The sequence below is a fragment of the Martes martes genome (assembly GCF_963455335.1).
Source record: "Martes martes genome assembly, chromosome: 4".
Classification (NCBI taxonomy): Eukaryota; Metazoa; Chordata; class Mammalia; order Carnivora; family Mustelidae; genus Martes; species Martes martes.
In genome coordinates, this window is record NC_137891.1 from 30,740,446 (window position 1) to 30,761,263 (window position 20,818).

General features: G+C 35.9%; 1 protein-coding gene across 1 annotated transcript in view; it reads left to right on the forward strand.

The window, feature by feature from the left end:
• ANGPT1 (angiopoietin 1) overlaps positions 1–20,818 on the forward strand; it is a 240,486-nt gene that overhangs the window by 146,922 nt on the left and 72,746 nt on the right. Inside the window, exon 3 of the mRNA XM_080801088.1 lies at positions 9,868–9,989. Coding sequence (XP_080657214.1) covers positions 9,868–9,989 — 122 coding nt within the window. The remainder of the gene's footprint in view (positions 1–9,867; positions 9,990–20,818) is intronic.

Sequence of the window (20,818 nt, forward strand, 5' to 3'; positions counted from 1 at the left end):
TAACTAAAAAGTTTGAAACTTTACTTAATCATTTATCATCATACCAGGCAAGCTTGGTCTTCTGCACATACTGACTTCTGGTAGTATAAATAATATGAGTGTTTTCTCTTTTTTTTTTATAAGAACAGAATACTCACCATCTTCTACATAGAATTCTATATATTCAAAAACTGAAACAACACAATTAATACTACCATACCTGAGTGAACATTTGAAATTTTTATGCATTTATGTTACAAGTTTTAATGACCTACATGGCAGGGCTTTGTTTTTTTCTACGCCCCAAATCCCCCTTTATTTATTTTTTTTTTGGAAGAGATAACAACTTGTTCTACATCCATAAGTCTAAGAAATATGTACTTTATGGAAAATGGTAGAGAAAATTCATAGAAAAAAAAAAAAAAACCTTCTCTCAATGGGGAACAGCTAAAACTAAATACTCCTTAAAGGCCAAGGAAAGTTTATTGGATGCACCAAGAAGAATTTTAAGATAGCTAAAACATAGAAAACATCTAAAAAAATCACAGATCTAACTGAACTGGCAATGAGAGGGAGGTAAAGAAGGAAGACAATGGCTCAGACCAGCTATGTCCTACCTTAAGAAGTAAATCCTGGGTGTTCTTTTCATCTTCATCTTAATGTCTTCCAACTGTCTATGCTGTCTGTTAATCTGTGTTGCTCCAAAACATTTTCATGTGAACGTATATACACATGATGTTTAGTTGAACCTTTGCAAGAGAACACATTCTACTTAGACATAACCACTCAAGTTCACTCAAGTACAGATGCAAGAACAAGTGACAAATGAATTTTAAATTATCCCTTAATCTAAATGTACTCTATTCTTGTATATTAGGTATTTTTGTAAAGAAAGACCAGTAGATCCTTCTGTGCTATGAAAGCCTGCCCGTAGGTTTTTGCTCCCATATTACTCCTACTTTGTTTCACACAGGTATGTTTTGCTTTTCCTAAACTGAATTCAGGTTCTCAGTTATTTTAGGAACTTAGAACAATGGATTTGCAATACATTTTCATGTGCTAACTTTTACATGATGATGTTATAAAGGTGAGTAACTTATTGCTTTCTGGTCCTCTCTCTAGACCTTCTAGACTTGAATTTAACCAAAGGTGGCAGAAACATTGTTTTACTGTAATGCCATTTCAAAATACTTGTGTGTTCAATAAGCATCATAATCAGAAAAGAAACAGATAATGAGCACATCTAAATAACCCTGCTAGACAAGGCACTGAGAGTCAGGCACCAGCACCATGCCCATACCTTCCTCCTTAGTCTCACTTGTGGTGTTTTTCTCACTCTCTTATCAGTTGGTGCCAACATCTCCTTTACTTCCAGTTCCTCTTTCTGAGGGGTTAGTTACAAACATTATTCATGTCCCTTCCTTCCTATAAGTCCATTTCTGGCTTCTACCACAGGCCAGTTTTGATTAGAGGTGCACTAGTAGACAAACTGCTTTAAAATCCACCTCTAATAATTAGTGTTCAGCTCTATTCTAAGCAATTTTACAAATGTTAGCTATTTAATAATTTAATAAAACTCTTAGAGGGTAGGTACTATCATCATCCCTTATTTAAAGATGTGAAAACTGAAATCTAGAGAGGAAAAACAACTTGTCCTGGATGAAACAACTAATAGTAAATGTTAGAGCAAAGATTTGACCTCCAGAAGTCTGGCATCAGAGTCTACATGCTTTCTATACTGGCCCTCTCTTTATCCTGCCTTTCTCAGGATTCCTTTCTCTCTTTAGGGTTGTAGACACTAAAAGGGTCCAGGCAGAAGGTAAGATAGAAATTAGATAGAACAAAAGTAAGTGAACCTAATAGTAACGCCTGAGTGTTTTCTATAAATGATAAAGTCGCTGCTGCTGTTGCTGTTGTGCCAATGGTACCATCAACTGTCGTCATGTTACCATGTACCTGGATGTCGTCTCGTGTAATTCTAGAATCTCATTGTCCTTACCACTTGCTGGCTGTGTAACTATGGGGTAGTTCCTTAGACACTTGGGCTGAGTTTCCTCTGATTTCCAATTATTTATATAGGAACCATTGTGTTAGGAATGGAATTTAACCAAATCTTAAAAGGTAAATTTTTGGTATTTCCTTGCTGCAAGAGATTTTAGTATGTACAGTATAGAATACAACCATAAGTAAAGCAGTCCTTATCCTCAGTGAGCTTAATTGAATTAATGTGGCAAAACTTGTTTAAAACATTTCTATCTTAACTTTCCATCAAGTTAATTAGCTGTGGAGCCTTTTTGTATAGCCATAAGAAATGCATCCTTCCAATCTCCTACTGTGGGTGTTTCATTGAGCAATGACTCCAGCTTCTATGCTTTGAAATCACTGTGTAGTGCAGAGGGCACAATTCCCAGTGGCCAGTTGTAGCCAGTGACACATTGTGGTAGTGATACTTAGTCATTCCTGCTCCTGGAAACTTAGAATCCACTGACACATGACTTTGGTTAAGGGCTCTCCTTTAGCCTTGCTAACTTTCTCACAACTTCCCTGGAGGCTAAGACTTTCACTCAATCTCCTTTCCTTCCCTTTCTTCTTTACTGTGATTAGACCTGCATCCTAGTCAGAAGGTACTCCTAGACCACTCTGTCTTCTTCCCAATTTTCCCTTAAATTAGGTATTTCCCCTAATAAATGTCTTGCATATCTAATCTCATTTTATCATCTGCTTCTCAGAGGTCATGAACTATCACACCTGTTATTTGGACTTCAATTGGACAATTACAACCTTAAGCCAGTTCAGGAACAGTTTAATCAATGAGCATCAATCTCTAGACTGAAATAGATTTGAAAGGGCAGCTCTCAAAGTTGAGCCACTGGATCTCTTTAACTTGAAGAGAGAAGAGCTGAATAAATATTTAACCTTGGGGTAGTTAAAATGGCAGTAAAATAAATTTGTTAATGGGTCATCCAAAGAAAATACCACGGTAATTAACTTTCTCACAAGGTCTGGAAAAAGTGTTTGATGACCCATTCAGAGAGGTCTCCATGAACTATGACCCACAGGTCAAATTTGAATTGCAATCTCTTTTTGTAAATAAAGTTTTTATTGAACACAGCTACACGCATTCATTTATATGTTGTGTATGGCTGCTTTCCCAATAAAAAGGCAGAGTTGAGTAGTTATACCAGAAACCATATGGCCTACCAATCTATCTACTATCTGGCCCTTTATAGAAAAAGCTGGCCAACACTTGTACTTGGATGCAGACTTCAAGAGAGCAGGGATTTTGTCTGTCTTGTTTACTGCTCTATCCTTAGCATTTGGTACACAGTAAGCTCTTAATAAATCCTTGTCAAATGATCACATGAACTAATATTATTAGACCCTTAATTTCTGTAGATTTCAGCCCGATGCTCCCAAGACCAAAGGTAACATCGTAAAGGTTGTATGTTGATTGTTACATATACCAATAAATAACTAATGGGTCAGAATAGGACTTTGAACAGAAACACTCTGCTGCAAAGTTGTTTTGACCAACTAAGAACATTAGATGACAGCATATTCTCTGTACTCCAAGGAGCAAGAGAAATTTGACCACTTTCTTGATTCATAGTGCTAGTTTAGTGTTGGAGTGGAGAGGAAAGTTGGATGTCATTAGCCGCAATAAGTAGATGGCATGGTGATACGAAAGAAACCATTTTAGTAGCAGTCGTTATTGACTGAAGGCAGGTCCCCAGAGAGAAGCTGCTTGTGTTTAGTGACACGAGCCTATAGGAAAGAAGTCAGACTCAGAGACAGACTACCTGGGTTCCCATCTGACTCCTCTGTGGATTTGCTCTGTAATATAAGTACTGCCTCTACTAAACTCCATAACCCAATGAGATTTTCATGTTATAAATATAATATATATTTGTATATAATATAAATAAAATATTAACATTACATACAATAATTATGTACTATTAATTCTCTAACATTATCATGATTAAGAGTAACAGTAATTCTCTCAGATTACCTAACTTTCACATTCAGATTTCCTCAGTTGTTCTACCCAAAATTTTATAGACATTTTAGTTTTTAAGACATAATAGTCCCTTTTAAGTTAGAGCAATCCTCCAATTTTTTTTTTTCTTGAGGTGTTTAAGAAACTGGACCAATTGTTCTTATATACTGTCCCGTATTCTTGAACTTTTCTGAGTATTTCCTTCTGATGCATTTTAATTTACTCATTCCCCATGGTTTTTCTTTAAACTGGAATTGTAAAGGCTCAATTAGATTGACTTGAACATCGTGGTGGGAGTACTTTATAAAATTACTCGTTATTTCCTACTACATCTCATCAGGAAGCACAAAATGCCAGCTTGCCATACTCTCAGTGATGCTTTTTTTTTTCCCCCTTAAGATTTTACTTATTTATTTATTTGTTTGTTTGTGTGAGAGAGAGAGTGCATGTGAGCCAGGGGAGGAGCAGAGGGAGGGGGCAAAGAGACTCGGAACTGAGCATGGATACAACTTGGTATCCATGTGGGGGTTAGGGGGCTGATCCCATGACCCTGAGATCATGACCTGAGCCAAAATCAAGAATCAGACACTTAACTGACTGAGCCATCCAGTCACCCCCTCAGTGACACTCTTTTAACTCGGTTAGGATAGAAGCCTCCACGTCTCTCCCTCTTACTTGTCCACCTTCCTCTTGGAAATTAACCTGGAACGTGGTACTTTGTCACACTGCCCATCACTGACCAAATAAATTATTTCATCAACTTTGTAAAATGGTGATCTTCTGATTCTTTGAACACATAGCGGCCTTTATTTTTCTGTAAAACTCTAATTGCCAAGGCATCATACCTTGTGTTATATTTTTCATTTGAAAAGCATAATTAAAGTAAAAGGAAGTATAAACTACAAACAAGGCTGATTTCAAAGTTAATAAGCTGGTGAAAAAGTTTCTTTGGAGGGAGATTTTCCTTTTAAGGAAGATCAGAGGCCCTCTTTAAATTATTAAAGGGAAGCTGGCCAAAATTGTCTACCTCACTTGGTTTGAGAAACTAGTCATTTTTGTGTTTAAATTTTAGTTTATTTTTTTAAGACTTATTTATTTACTTGAGAGAGAATGGGGGAGAGGCAGGGGGGAAAGGGAGAGAAAGTCTTAAGCAGACTCCACAATGAGCATGGAGCCCATACAGGGCTCAATCTCACAACCCTGAAATCATGACTTAAGTCAAAACCAAGAGTTGGAGGCTTAACCAACTGCAACCACCCAGGTACCCCAATTTTAGTTTTTTTTTTTTTTTTAATTAAGACTAACATTTTAGAGGCTATAAATCCTCAGTTTCAAGTTTTATGTCTTCCTTATTCTGTGCTTTATGCTGCAAAATTTAAGGTTTGAAATGGTTCCTTGGGGGCTTTTTTCACATACTCTTTGCTCTCCTTTTTTTCTTTCGCTTCCCTTCCCTTCCCTTTCCTTCACTTCCCTTCCTTTCCTCCCTTCCCTCCTTCCTTCCCTCCTTTTCTTTTCCTTTCCTTTCCTTTCCTAGTTCATTCGTTTGTTCTTTCTTTCTCTGTCTCTCTCTCTCTCTCTCTCTCTCTCTCAGAGATGTGCTTTGGAATATGTTTAGGCCAAAGAATAAAATTCCTTTTGTCATTTTAATGGAACACTTAGATTATTGCTAAGCAGCAAGTTTCATAGACACATGGCAAGAAAGTGGTCAGTTTATCATAGTTTCCTATACAATTCTCTCAGTTCTTCATTTTTAAACTTCAGGCCTATTTTAATACATCAGCAGAGAGAGAATTGAAATAAAGCAGCTATTTGGACAAGGTGATGGAGAAAGGAGAGAAAGATTTGACATTTGTGTACAAAAGTGGCCAGAGATGATCTGACACTGGTGCTGGCCTAAATGAGATTTTGGATTTGTCTCCTTCCTTTTCCCACATTCAGATGCTGCTTTAGAGTTAGACTTTTAGATTGTTTCACTGAAGTCCCACTTAACCTTCACCTGGCCTGCTACCTTATCTCTGACAGTGACCCAATTTGAAAAATAACTCACTGTCCATTGTCTAGCATATCATTCAACAATTAACTCTGTGCCATTGTGGACTCCATGCTGAGCATTGGCAATTTGGAGAGCTCCATCTGGAAGAGGCAGGACTCTGCAACTGAAATCCTCATGGGGTAGAGAAACAGCACATGAGTGAACAGACAGGATAATTTGCAATAGTGATGATTTTTAAAAAAGATTTTATTTATTTATTTGACACAGAGAGAAAGAGAGATCACAAGTAGGCAAAGAGGCAGGCAAAGGGGAAGGGTAGGCAGGCTCCCCGCTGAGGAGAAAGCCCGATGTGGGGCTCGGTTCCAGGACCCTGGGATCATGATCTAAGCCGAAGGCAGAGGCCTAACCCACTGAGCCACACAGGCAACCCCAATAATGATGATTTTTTAAAGATAATACAACAGGATGACTTGATGGAGGATAGTGAGGAGTTATATTACAGACAGTGTCCAGGAAGGGCCTCCCTATGCAAGAATTGAGTAAGAAATCACCCATGTATCTGGGAAGGTATGGGCAACTACAAGTGCAAAGGTCCTGAGGTAGAAATGAATTTGGCATATTGGGGTGGCACAAAAGGAGGACAGTGTGATTAAAGCATAATAAACAAGGACTAGAGTGGCAAGATGAGATCTGAGAAGTAAGCAGGGGTCTGATCATGTAGGACCTTGTTGGCCAGGCTAAGAACTTCGGAATTTGTTCTGACTGCCAAGAGAAGCCATTAGCATTTTTAATATTGGTGATGTCATATGTGGTTTATATTTCATTTTTTTAAAGATTTATTTATTTGAGAGAGAGAAAGCATGAGCAGGGAGAGGGGCAGAGAGAAAGAATCTCAAGCAGACTCCCCACTGAGTGGGGAGCTGAGGCAGGGCTGGATCCCTTGACCCTGAGATCATGATCTGAGTGGAAATCAAGAGTTGATCGCTCAACCAACTGAGCTACCCAGGAGCCTGTGATTTATGTTTTTAGAAAGATCATTCTGGTGTTACGAAGCAAACAGATTGGAGGTAGGACAAAGTGGAGAAAAATTAGGAGCTGTTGTAGTCTCTGGACTTAGATATAGACAGCTTCTATTTCAATTTTAGATAGTTCCATTCTGTTCTCAGTTTTCTCTCATTTTCTTCTCAGACATGGAGAAGAACATTTTTTGTTCTTTGTAAAATAAAAATTTGGTATTTGAGGATCTCAGAAAGTGTGATGAGAGAGTGTGATGAATAAGAGAGAAAACAGATTTTGTTTAACTGCTTATGATATGCCCGATTCAGTGAGACAAAATACCTTTGTTCATTCAATCAATACTGAGTGTCTTCTCTGTGCACTATTCTCAGTGTCACCAAAAGATCCAGATGCTTCATGCCCTATTTAATTATTTTATGAATTATAATTCTAGTTAATAAACAAACAAAAAACTTCCCTGGACAAAAAATGATGTTTAACAGTTCAAAGTCACCTCTTGTGTATCCCTAATCTTTGTGTTCTCTACCATTTTGTCTTCTGAGCGATTCCTAATTCTGCTTTCAAATCCCAGTTCCTCTTGCTCCTGTTTTTCCTCAAAACAAGTGATTCAGAATAGGAAAAAAATTTTTTAATCTCTAAACCACTCCACAAATCTAAGTATTGATTAGTAGTAGTAACTTTTAGACTGGTTTTCAGATCTTTATTTATGACAATTGTAAAAATGAATCCTAGAACCTTAAAATTTTTTTAAAGCACTAATGCCCCATCTCACCATTCTGTCCCCTACTCCTTCACCCTCTGCCTCATACCTCTCCAACAGGGTTGAGACCTGGGTGACAAGTCACACAAAACTAAAAAATACATGTGCAGAAGCAGATCCCATATTTATTTTAAAATTATGCTGGAAGAGATTATGCTGAGTGAAATAAGTCAAACAGAGAAAGTCAAGTATCATATGGTTTCACTTATTGGTGGAGCATAACAAATAATATAGAGGACAAGGGTAGATGGAGAGGAGAAGGGAGTTGAGGGAAATTGGAAGGGGAGGTGAACCATGAGAGACTATGGACTCTGAAAAACAACCTGAGGGTTTTGAAGGGGCGGGGTGGGAGGGTGGGGGAACCAGGTGGTGGGTATTAGGGAGGGCACAGATTGCATGGAGCACTGGGTGTGGTGAAAAAACAATGAATACTGTTACGCTGGAAATAAATAAAAAATTTAAAAAAAATAAAATTATGCTGTGTTCAATATGGATTATTTTGCACTAATTTTGATCTTTTAACATGTTGCATTAAATATTATAATATTTTTAATATTATATTTTAATTTATTATTTTATATAATTATTTCATTTTTACATTTATATACTTGTATAAGTATATAAATATATAAATGTAAATAACATAATTTAATAGTAATAAAATAAAATATATTTAAAATATAATATTTTTGACACCTCCTTAAATTTTGCAATTGAGACAATTTGCTCTCTCATCTCACCCTAGCCCTTGTCCTGGTTCCTTGAAAATACATCCCCTTCACCTACAACCTCTTGTAATCTAAGTCCAGCCCTAGTCATATCAGTGTGTTTTGAAAAGGTATGTGCATCTGATATAATCCAAGGTTTTGACATGCTGCAGAAAAGGAGGAAAGCTCTAATGATGTCATTTTTAGAAGTGGACTTTAGATTGATACTGACTCTCCAGAAGGTTTTCCAGCTCTCTTTCAATAAGTAGTTCTAAGACAATGTGGTGGTATAGAAGTTTTCAAATGACGTAGGAAGCTTTAAAGCTAATTACACTTTTTTCCTTGCCCTTTTCACCTCCCTTAAAGAAGAGCAGGGTAGAGGGTAGATAGAACAGGGGCAGGGAGAAACAAAGACATTGGACAGTTTGAAGGTATCTTCTCGGATTACAGTTTGCAATATTTGCTTGGAGGATGTGTAGGTTTGGGTTCATGGCTCACAGACTCATGTTATTTTAAAGCCTAGCCAGCAGCATGAGTCTTCATGATTCAAGATTAGTTGCACATTTATAGCTTCTAGAGCACCCAATGTAGTGCAGTTGAAAGGATAACTACAATCTGTCTTCAGTGAGATCTGGGTTCCTGGTCACTTCATTTCCTCAGATTAAGAACCAAGACAGTCTAACTAACCCTTTTAGTTTTTGGTATAGAGCATTAAAATTGAGTCACACTGTCTAGGTTCAAAAACCCGGTTTTTCCCTTGGTTCCTGTGTGGATTTTGGCCTCTGTCTAATCTCCATTTCTTCATTTATAAAGTGATGGTAGCAATTCCTCCATTAACATGTGCCCATGTCTGTGAAATGATATGATATCTGGAAAGGCTGGTGTGAACTAATATGATAGGTATTTAATAACTCTGTGGTCATGAATCTGCCTAAACTATGTCAAGAGTTGTTTGCACATTTATAATTGATTTTTGTAAGGTGAGGGATCAAAACGAGCATATTTTACTTGCCTATTAGTTATTAGTTATATACAATATCAAAGACCTTGTACTACTTCCTATCTCAGAGATAACATGTATAGAATATCAATATTGGGGATAATGCATACATAAAACAGCTAGCAGAGTAGAATATCTTAGGGATTCAAGACATGAAAATTTAAATATGAAAATGGATTTAACAACTTAATTTTCTCATTCAGTTGCAACCTCAGCCTCAAATAAATGTCATGTTTAAGATTCATTGCAAAGCTCTACATTCTAATTAGTAGAATGTAGGCCATTTAATTAATTATTCCGGAAGAAATACTATTTTAAAGGAAAACACAGCTAAATTAAAAAAACAAAAATTCTTTTCACTCTTTGTGATTAAAGTTTGAAATGTTTTTATCTTCTATCTTTTATCTTGAGGTACTAAATCAAACGTCTCGACTTGAAATACAACTGCTAGAGAATTCATTATCAACATACAAGCTAGAGAAGCAGCTTCTTCAACAGACAAATGAAATCCTAAAGATTCATGAGAAAAACAGGTGAGGCTTGTTGTATTCCAAATTATTTACATATGTACTTATTTTTATCGTTCACCTCTCTGTCAGCTCTTAAAATATTGAAGTGGTTCGTAAAAAAAAAAAAAGGAACTATAGAGACAATTTAATATGATACAAATAATACAATTGCTTACACTCTTGAAGTGTATGCTTTTTAAGAAACTTTTAACACTAATTTATCTAATATTTAGTTATTCGAATCCCACCAATTGATTCTGTGAATAAATTCAGTGACACAAAATAATTGGCAGTTTTCAGCAGAATGACATCTATAGCAATAAAGAAAAAAATAATCTCTGAAACTCTGTAACTTGAATTGTCACTCTACCTGCCCTTAAGCTTCTACAGAGCTACAAGATTGTTGAATTCAAAGATCTTGCACCAGAGAAACAAATTTTATTTTTCCCAGAAAATTATTTACCTGTAAAACTGATTCAGGAGTTGCTCACCATCCCCTTTCCCACATTTAAAGACATTTACTCTGGATAAAATAAATTTCTTTGTGTAGTTTTATGGATGTGTTTTATAAACTATGAATCATCTCAGGAAAGTGAAGTGGGACTTAGAGATCTTGAGATGATATATAGACTATATCATTTTGAAGTCTTGACATTCATGATGGCCAATTCAGTCAAAGCACTGGCCTCTGTAGGACAAATGTATTGCTTATTAACTGACCCCTGGCCATTGGGATGGCTTGAAGCAGTTTCATTTCTTATGAATTATATGGATTTAAGGAGCATTGTGTTGCTAGAAACTAATTAAATACCTTATGTCATTGGAACTAGAATTTCCACCATATTCCAAACCAGGAAGGCACAAAGAGGACTTCCAGTGCTCTGTAAGTGAGGGGACAGACTCAGTAGAAGTGAGTGATTTGTCCAAGGTCACACAGCTTGCTAGTGGTACAACTGGGAATATAACCCAGGTTTCCTTCTTCCTAGACTTGCTCTTTGCACTGTAGCACATCATCTCTCAATACTACTATCTGTAACCTAAAAGGATTCCCCAACTTTACACTAAAAGTGGCCCTTAATGACAGCAATTATAATGAAGCTTTTCCATGAAGAAGATAAACCTGGCTGTTGATTTAGAGTCTGAAAGGGGTCATGCATGCTCTATGACTTGTATTTCTAAGTTTTACATTTATTTATCTTTGTACTGTGTCATGGGGTAAACTGTATAACTATAAATAAACTTGACAGGACTTGACCCTGAACTGGTTGCATAATGAAATGTTTTGGAATTTAAAATCCTGCTGAAAAGTACCATTTATCCTACTGCTGTTTCACAGTAACCAGACATATACATGGAGCAGGTATACTTTACATCAACCATCCCTTGGTTTTTGGATCCCACCATGCTTTAACACTGGTGCTAAAAGTGAACCCCTTTATAGTTATATATTTCAAGATGCTGTTGTGAAAGCCCGGTCAAGGAATAAATAAGTAAAATATTGTCAACTTTGCCTTATTTTTTAGATTGTTTGTTTTCATAATTACCTAAATAACACACACTTATTGGAGAAAAAGGAGAAAGTAACAAAATAAAACTAAAAATCACAATCCCGTCACATTGAGAAAGCTGCACGTGTCACTGTATATTGTATATAAATATATTTTTTATGGAAAGCTGTGTCATGCTTTCCAAACTGTTCTGCAGCCTGCCTTCTTTGGAAATAGATATCATTTCTCATGAATAAATACCCTTATAATATCGTTCTGAATAACTGCGTGGTATTTCATTTTAAGGTATAACCTAGAGTGGTTTTAGTCTCTAAGTATGTTACCACATATGATTTATCTTTTAAAAAGTTGTCAGCATGAATCTACATTCTTCAGTTCTTCCCCTGCTGATATGTGTATTATCTCTTGGTCCACATCTGACACTTGAGCTGTCAGGATACCATAAAAAACCTGGGAGGACTGAAAGGTCTCACTCTTAACTACAAAAACAAATGCTGTCCTTAAGTGTCACTTGTACTCAGCTCACTCTCGCTCGCTCGCTCTCTCCCCCGTCATGTCTTTCTTTCTCTTTGCCTCTTTCCTTGTCATATTCATTCTTTCTTTTGTTTTCGTTCTTCCTTCTCTTTCTTTTATTAAAAATATATCCCCTCTACCTTATTTCGTGATCATTTTGGGTTTTTTGGTTTTCCATCATAATTCTTGATATGACACCTAGTACCATTTCTACTATGGAATTCTCACCATGAAATTGTTTGTTTGTTTAAGGGAAACTCTTAAAAGTTGCCCTCTCTGTTCCATCGGTAAAGCTGAGTGAAGGTTCACACCCTCAAAAGAGCTCTGTCAAGCAAGTCAGGTAGAGAAGGCTTCTCCGTGTGCCGTGGCCATTCAGAGGCATCTCATTCCTAATCCCAGCACATACATGCCTCCTGCTGATGAATTTTTTTTCCTTTATTAAGTTCTAATTTCTAAGGAAAATTCAGGTCTCTGTGTATACAAGTCACAATGCTTATTGCTAGTGGTAATTTTTTCAGAGTTCTAACAATTCCCTTTGCCAGAAATATAGGTATTTGACAAAGACTTCAGGGATTTGTGTTTCAACTTGAAATTTATCTCTGTGCTTACACTGACAAAAACTTACATGCATCTTTCACTTGTCCTCTACACTCCTTTCTTTTTTGATGCTCAAGTGTAACATTACTTCAACGGTGGTTTCTGGGGGTATTTCTCGATCAACATGCTGTGTCTCCTGACATTGCTATATCTCTGTAGTTATCTGTGTCTTCCTGTGGAAGGGTCTGATGTGTTTAATGAAGTGTTGGTGGAACATTTATTCTTTAACCAGGCATATTCTTCTATGAACCACTTAGAAAAAAGTGTTTTACTTTATAAAAAAAAAAATAAGAATATCCTTTTGTGATGTACAGCATACTTACCCTACTCTTTATTGTTATTGTTTACTTCCATGTATGAAATGGAATTCAGGAACTCTGCCAAGCACTTTCTAGAGCAACAAAGAAATCCACCCCCCCCACCCCGCCCAATAGCATTTAAGTAGATAGAAAGTTAAAGTCAAACACCAAACTGTTTATATATATTTTTAAAGAAGTGTATTGATTATCCCTACCTGTTCCTTAAATGAATCTTAATCCTCCAAATGTAGCAAGAAGCTATTTCTACATTTAGGCATCTCTGAAATGTAGGAACAACATGCCTTTAGTTGGCCAGGTCTGGTTTGGATCAGCTAATACACTTTGCAAAGGGGATTATCTAAATTAAGCTTTGCTTCCTCCCCATGGAATGTCAGGGGTTGTGTCTGGGTGTGTGACTTACCAGCTTTGAGTATGATGGGGCCTCAGCTGCCAAGTCGGTGAGCTGGCCCTTAGGAGGGTCCACCACTTCTTTGGCAGAACAAGGAGGGATATTTTATAGACAGGATTATACTACACAATCATGCTGAGAGGTCCTGCTGATTTACATCCTGACAAATTAAATGCATCACTTGCAGGGTTGAAAAAGGATTTGGGGCCTCATTAGATTCACCTCTTTATCCCCTAAATGGCCAAAGGCACAAAGCAAGAATAGGATTAGCAACATTTACTCTACAGTTTGTTTTCCTAACAATCTAGTGGGGGGGTGACTCCAAGAAGCTTCCAGTTTGCTTTCTTTAGGAAATGTTTTTTGTTCTTTTTTTTCTTTTGTTGGATACTATCCTAATGTCAAAATGGTTTCACTTCTTATCTCAAGGAAGAGCATTTGGAAGTACAAGATCAGTATTTGGCCCACGTAACTGAAGTTATCAACCAAGATCCCAAGAAATGGGAAGCATTAGTATTTACCTTGCACATAGGTGCCTGCATCACAAAGTGAAACATGTAATTGTCAACTTTTATTAGATTCTTTGAGTATGTTTCCTGCCAGGTCTGCTCAAGACAATAGAAAAAAGGAGAGGGACAGGGAAAGATGTTATAACCCAAATCCCTTGAGTTGAATCTTTTCATCTAAAAGTTTGGTGAACTGATCAAGGCACCTGCGCATCTCTGATTTAACCCCAGCTTTTCCCAAGGTGGGAGCACAGCTGGGTGAAAAAATACGCCAGAAGAAATTCTTCTGCCTCAACAGGGTATACAGGAAGAGAAGTGAGCATCTTACATATACAAAGATGGAACACTTGGGCTTTCCTGATACTTGGGTTGAATATGTAGCGTGAAGATTAGGAAAATTTCAGTAAGGCCATTCAGAGAAAAGTAAAACTACATATGTGATGGCCACTTCAACGTAGTTTTATCAAAACTGTCTGCTACCTGCCTACCTAATATCAGGTAAACATGTATGCCAGGTGCCTTGCATACATTACTGCTAATCCTCCAGCCAGTTCTGCAGAGTATCTGTTCTTATTCCTATTTCGTGTATAAAGAAAATGAAATTCACAAAGTTAGAGTTTACTTGTCCATGACCAAACAGCTAGTTTATGGCAAAATTAGGGTTCAAATCCATAATGATTCTCTGTCTTAATTATTATAAAAATATTTTTCCAGCATGATGCAGCATCAAGATTAATTGATGTGGCTGTCAAGTTATCCTCTTAACACAAACAAACAGAAGTTTGAAGAAAGGGGTCGGCCAGTTGTTTTTGGCCTATTCCTATATAGATCATTATTTATTCCTGCTAATACTGGGGTAGGAAATATAAACTATTTATTTTACCTTGGGAATTCACTGAGCTTTTTTGACAAGCCTCATCTATCTTCTAGCTGGAGTTTATGGGAAGTTATTAAGTTAATTAATTTTAACTGATCGAAATTTGTGTAATTTCAAGATACTAAATTATACCTTACAAACAAATTATTATAATGGTATCATAGAAATATTGATTTTTAATACTTAAGATGCCTAAAGAAATGAAAAGTTAAGTCACAGTCATTAAATTAAATTTCTTTTCCACTTGAAAATTTCTTTACAAAATACTAAAGTGAAATCCTGCTACCTGCTAGCATTAGATTAGGCTATATTATGTTAGTTGTGTATAGTAGGGATAAATAAAAAGTTTTTAAATTTATAGTACTTTATTCTATACTTTGAAAATGGAATACCTGCAGACTGATTTAATAGAACATTTTTTCTTCTCATGTATTTTAAAAATGAATTTAATGGCATATAGCATTTTTTTAAAGATATTTTTTATTTATTTGACAGAGAGAGAGAGAGAGAGAGGTCACAAGTAGGCAGAGAGGCAGGCAGAGAGAGAGGGGGAAGCAGGCTCCCCACGGAGCAGAGAGCCCGATGTGGGGTCGATCCCAGGACCCTGGGATCATGACCTGAGCCAAAGGCAGAGGCTTTAAGCCACTGAGCCACCCAGGTGCCCCGGCATATAGCATTTTTAAATTTCAATTTCATTAATCTTAGGATTTTAGACTGGAAAAGATTATGCTGAGTGAAATAAGTCAAACAGAGAATTCCAAATCAAACTAAAAATCCAAGGGTAATCTTATTTTTTTCCTTTCCCAGATTCCTCAAAGTGGCTCGCAGTGACTGTTGAGGCTGTCAGTTCCATCTCCTAAATACTTTCTCAATCTGTCCTGTTCATTTTATTTCCACTATGTCTTAGGTCAAACTCCCATTAATTCTTATCTCAGCCATTGCAGTGACCTCTGTGCTTTAAGCCCCATGTCTCTCAAACTGATCATCCAGAGCTCTGCCAAAGTCTTCTTTTTAAAATGCAAATCAGATTATTTTTTTCACTTTTGTTTAGGTCCCCAACACTAATTCAGCCCCACTTTTCAATCTCTAGACAGCATCTGCCTAATCCCCAAATGATTCTCTGAAACTAACTCAAGAAAGTTCAAGTCTTTTAAGCATTGAACAGGTCAGTGATGATTATAATCCTAATTTGGTAGCCTTACTTATACAAGTCTTCTTATATTTTAGAAAGTATGGTCTGATAGCTAAGAACATGAGTTCTGAAGCCAGGCTGCCTAGGGTTTACTTTTCCCTTATCCTGCTATAACCAGCTCTGCGACTTTGGACAAGTTACTTAAACTCACTGTAATTTGGTTTTAATTTCTAAAACTGGGATGATGATAATAGTAGTGCCTGGAGTTTATGTGAGGATTAATTGAGTTAATGCATGTAAAACACTGAGAACAGTGCCCAACACACATAACAAGTGTTTAATTGTGCCAGTCGTTAGTATCACACTGAACACTTGACGTTGTTTCAGGCATATTTGATGTTTGACTTGTCTGAAATGCCCTGTAGTTCTTTATTCAACTGACAAACTCCTGTTCACTCTTCAAAACTCAGTGCAGATGTTAACCTCTCTAAGAACCTTTTTTTGACACTGCCCAATAGATTTGGTCATTACCACTTATATGATAATACTGTACGTCTTTGCTCCCCATTGTTTTATTTATCCCATCACATTCTAATATGTGTGTGTGCTTCTGAGTGTTGTGTGTGTGTTTATGTGTGTTTGTGTGTGTGTGTTTTTCTATTTTTCTACTATTAGGCTGTGACCTTCTGGAACACAGAGACTGTGTTTTATTTATCTTTGTCTTAAGCTCCCAGGCACAATTCTCTACACATTGTATATATAGTATTAAGTGCTTTTTGAATGTTGAATGAATGATGAACTGGCAAATGTCCCAGGAGCTCTATCCCAACAAATGTCATTTATCTCTGTATACACACAGACACAGACAATTGAAACATATTTTCTAATGGAAAACACAAACCACATAGTTTACATGAAATATTATAAATATATTAATTGTTCTTAACATAAATACAATAGAGATGGTGTTTACACTGCTATTCTGTATCCCCAAAAGCACTCTGCATTGCTCCCAAGATTATCAGTTCACATTTTGAATTTTACTAATTCAGCCCAATTTAAAATTTCTAGATAGCATCTTCCCAGACTATTTTAGACTCGTGACTACCTAACACATCTCCGATTAATAAAAAAGTAACACAAACTTGATCTAAACATTAAAGTATATAAAAGTATATACAACTGTAGGACAAAGTCTTCTTAATGCCATACTCCTCCATTACCACAACCCCCTGCAGAGAATCATCATTAACAGATTAAATTTGTTGCTTATTCTTCCAGACTTTTTCTATGAATATACTAAGACATATATCTGTGTAGAGTGTGAATATTTGTTGTGTGTTTACACAGACACTCATATCCAGTCACACACGTGTATGAATACATATATATAATGAATGCGTATTTGTATAGATTATAACTATTCTTTACATTTTGGTTTTATTTCTGTTTCATAAAAATTTATCATGGATATTTTATACATGTAACTATACACATATATCTCTTATTCCTAGTTATAGATAGACTGTAATTTACAATTTTTCAGAATTTTTATATGATTATTTGTTTTCATACATATTGACAAATTATCTCCAAATTTTATATTTCTCCCCAAGTATACATGGGCTTTCGAATTTCCTTAAACCTTGCTAACCATTTTATTAATGTTGTCTACTTGAAAAGTTAGGTTGTACATCTTATTCATGTTTATTGACCATTTCCATTTCTTCTTCTGTGACTAGCCTATTCATGGGTGTTTCTCATCTTTCTATTAAATTGTTTATCTTTGTTTTATTAACTCATATATACTCTTCAATGGACATTAAAATTTTGTCATATATGCTGCAGATACGCATTTCTGTAGTTTGCCATTTATTGTGCAACTTTTTTGTAGAAGTATTACATTTTTATGTTTTGAAGTGTATATATTTTTTTCTTTCTGGCTTCCATAGCATATTTCGTTTATTCTTATTTACCCCAAACTATTAAAAAAAAAAGTATTTGCCAATGTTTACTTGTAGTAATCTATGCTTCTGCTCCACATTTGAATTATAAAACCATTTAGCTATAAATTTTAAATTTGCTGTGTTCAAATTAGAATATCAAAGTATAAATTTAACCTGAAGTTACTTTACCCTTGTTTGAAGGGTGAAAAAAATCAAGCCCTAAAACCCATATTTGCAACACATGTTGACACCTTATATATTAAAAATAATTAAAAAATGGAAACATCTGTAACCAGTTTCAGACAGATAAAATTGAGAAGGTTTCTATATTTTCAACATCTTCTTCCTTGTTTAAGGGCTATCTTTACACACATATTGCTTAGGAAACTGTCACCACTGTGAATTCATTGGCTGCTATGTTAAGAACTCTATTGTGGGAAACAATTTGAAAGGGAGAGCTTTTTCTGTGAAAGTTTCAAGATGTGTTCAATGATCTGAAATATTTCCAATAAGATATGTTTGAGGAGGCAGACTGTGAAAATGGGGAGAGAAGTCAACCAAAAACTTCAAATAAGGTTTTGTATATACTCAATTAGAACCTTTTACTGAAGTTCAAGGCCTAGATTATTTTGTTTATTTTATTCTTCATTAAAGTGCACCTCTGCCTCAAACTAGAAGTTAAGTGCCAGAATTTTATGCATGTCTCTTCTCAAAATGTTTCCAGAAAGATGGGAAACAGGAAGTACTTGGAATCCTGTGAGAAATTCTGTCTTCAGATTTCTAACTCCATTTGTGTAGATTTAGGTACACAGTTTCATAAATTGTTGTTCCATGGAACACTAATCCTAAAAGATGCATCATGATAAAAACTGTTTATTTAATGTCAGTTTCCCAAAAACTTGAGAGTGGGACTCTAAATAAGTGAACACCTGATAAAAATATATGGAATGCACTCTAGAAAACAGTGCACTGGAGCTTGGAATCAGCATCTGCATTTTGGATTATGTATTTAAGTCTAAACTAAACTTATTGCTGCAGGACATCATCAGGGAAAATATAACTACTTTCTTTGTCTATCTAATTTTAGGATGCTGGAGCTGTAATGTTGTCCTTCAGATCAAAGTTTACTTGTAGGTCTCTGTATCTAGCTGAGGTGGCCTCTCCCAACTGATCTGGATAGGGAAAATGTAAGAGAACCAATAAAAGACTTCAGGACAAAATGGGATAAAATTACATTTAATGACAGAGGGATTAAGGCAGAGTGGTGCTTAAGAAAATCTCAATTCAGATTAAAAAAAAAAACTGGCTTGGGCACCTGGGTGGCTCAGTTGGTTGAGCGACTGCCTTCGGCTCAGGTCATGATCCCAGACTTCCAGGATCGAGTCCCGCATCGGGCTCCCAGCTCCTTGGGGAGTCTGCTTCTCCCTCTGACCTTCTCCTCTCTCATGCTCTCTCTCACTCATTCTCTCTCAAATAAATAAACAAAATCTTAAAAAAAAAAAAAAAAAAACTGGCTTGACAAAGAAACTGTAAAAGATCAATAAGCTTAAATATTACAAAAGATGAGCTCCCAGAATAACCAGCTGGAGAACAATTACTAAGGAGATGTTAAAGTGATTCCTTGCTTCCTGACAAAATATAAATGGGTGGAAGAAATAAGTAGAAGATATATTACACTAAATCAAAGAGGAAAGACTCTCATGCTAGTGTTCATAGCACTGGGATGTCATGGGCACATTTCTAGGCCAACAAGTTAGAAGACATGGCTTCTTATCTTGGTTCTGACACAATGAATGCGTGATTTTTGGACAAGATACTTAGATTCTTATTAACTGAGGCTTGTAATATCTACTTAGTCTGTATCTCTCTATTGCTTTAAGAATCAAAGGAGATAAGGGCTTTAAAGGACTACACAATTATGATGATATAGTGCAACAAAGTGATTAATGGAGATAGCATTTGCATTTTTTCTGGCAAGAAAGTTTTCGATTCAAACCATTTTAGAGTAATGAGAAAGAAGGTCTGACTTCCCAAGTAGATAATAACCAATGGATGAGAAGTATCTAAGGAAAGAGAACAGTTTGTTTGTTTTTTTAAGCCAAATATGAAGAGAAGATGGAAGTAAGGGATGAGCAATGTTGGAGAAAATGGAAGAGCCAAGAAGAGATCAGTCTTGCCTGAAGAAGTCTAAAAAGTTACAATTAATATAATGGATATACGTTAACATTCCAAACTCTATGAGGTGTCTGTGATGTAGAGGACAGATTTTACTTCTGTGGGTAGTCCCTTCTTTACTTTGCATAAATAGCTATTTTAAGATGACAGGCTCTTTGGATTTCTTTTGTTACCTGGTAGTCAGTGCATTAAATGTTGTTCAGTAAATTATGAAAATTATTGTTCTTTTCATCATGTTAAGTGCATATTCCTTTTACTCGGGAAATGCAGACTTTTCCTCTGTAAGCCAGTACCGAGGTGTTTCCTTTGACATCAGGGAATTCTTTGATCAGCTTTAAATTCTCAGCTCTTTCCAAATTATTCTGAAAACTAAACTAAACAAACAGGCAAAATCCCTTTATTGACATCTCATAGCAGCCGTCTTTAAGTATATACCCTCTTGAACAGGGAGTACATCAAAGAAGTGGAAAAACATTGGTTTAAAATAATTTTTTAAATAGCATTATATCTGAAACAAAAGTTTCTTACAGATGCTATTATTTTATTTGAGGTTGTTCTTTCAAAATAAATTCTTAGAGTAGAAATGATATTTTATATTTTACATAGTGCTAAGAACACTATTGGCACTTAGCAAGTAATAAATACAAGTTATAGCTATAGCATGATATTTTCTAAACCAGAATGTTACCTAGTGATGAGGAAAACTGAAAGGCCAGTGCTCATCTTTTTGTAGAAACAAATTGATAAATCAGATTTCTGTCCAGCATTATATGACTATATCACCCTAATTTTGATCTTTACAATATTATCATTTTAACAGTTAATTCTAAGTTTTCTTGGAAGTATACTATAATTCTTGTGAATTTAAAAGACAGGTGTTTTTGTAAATTAACT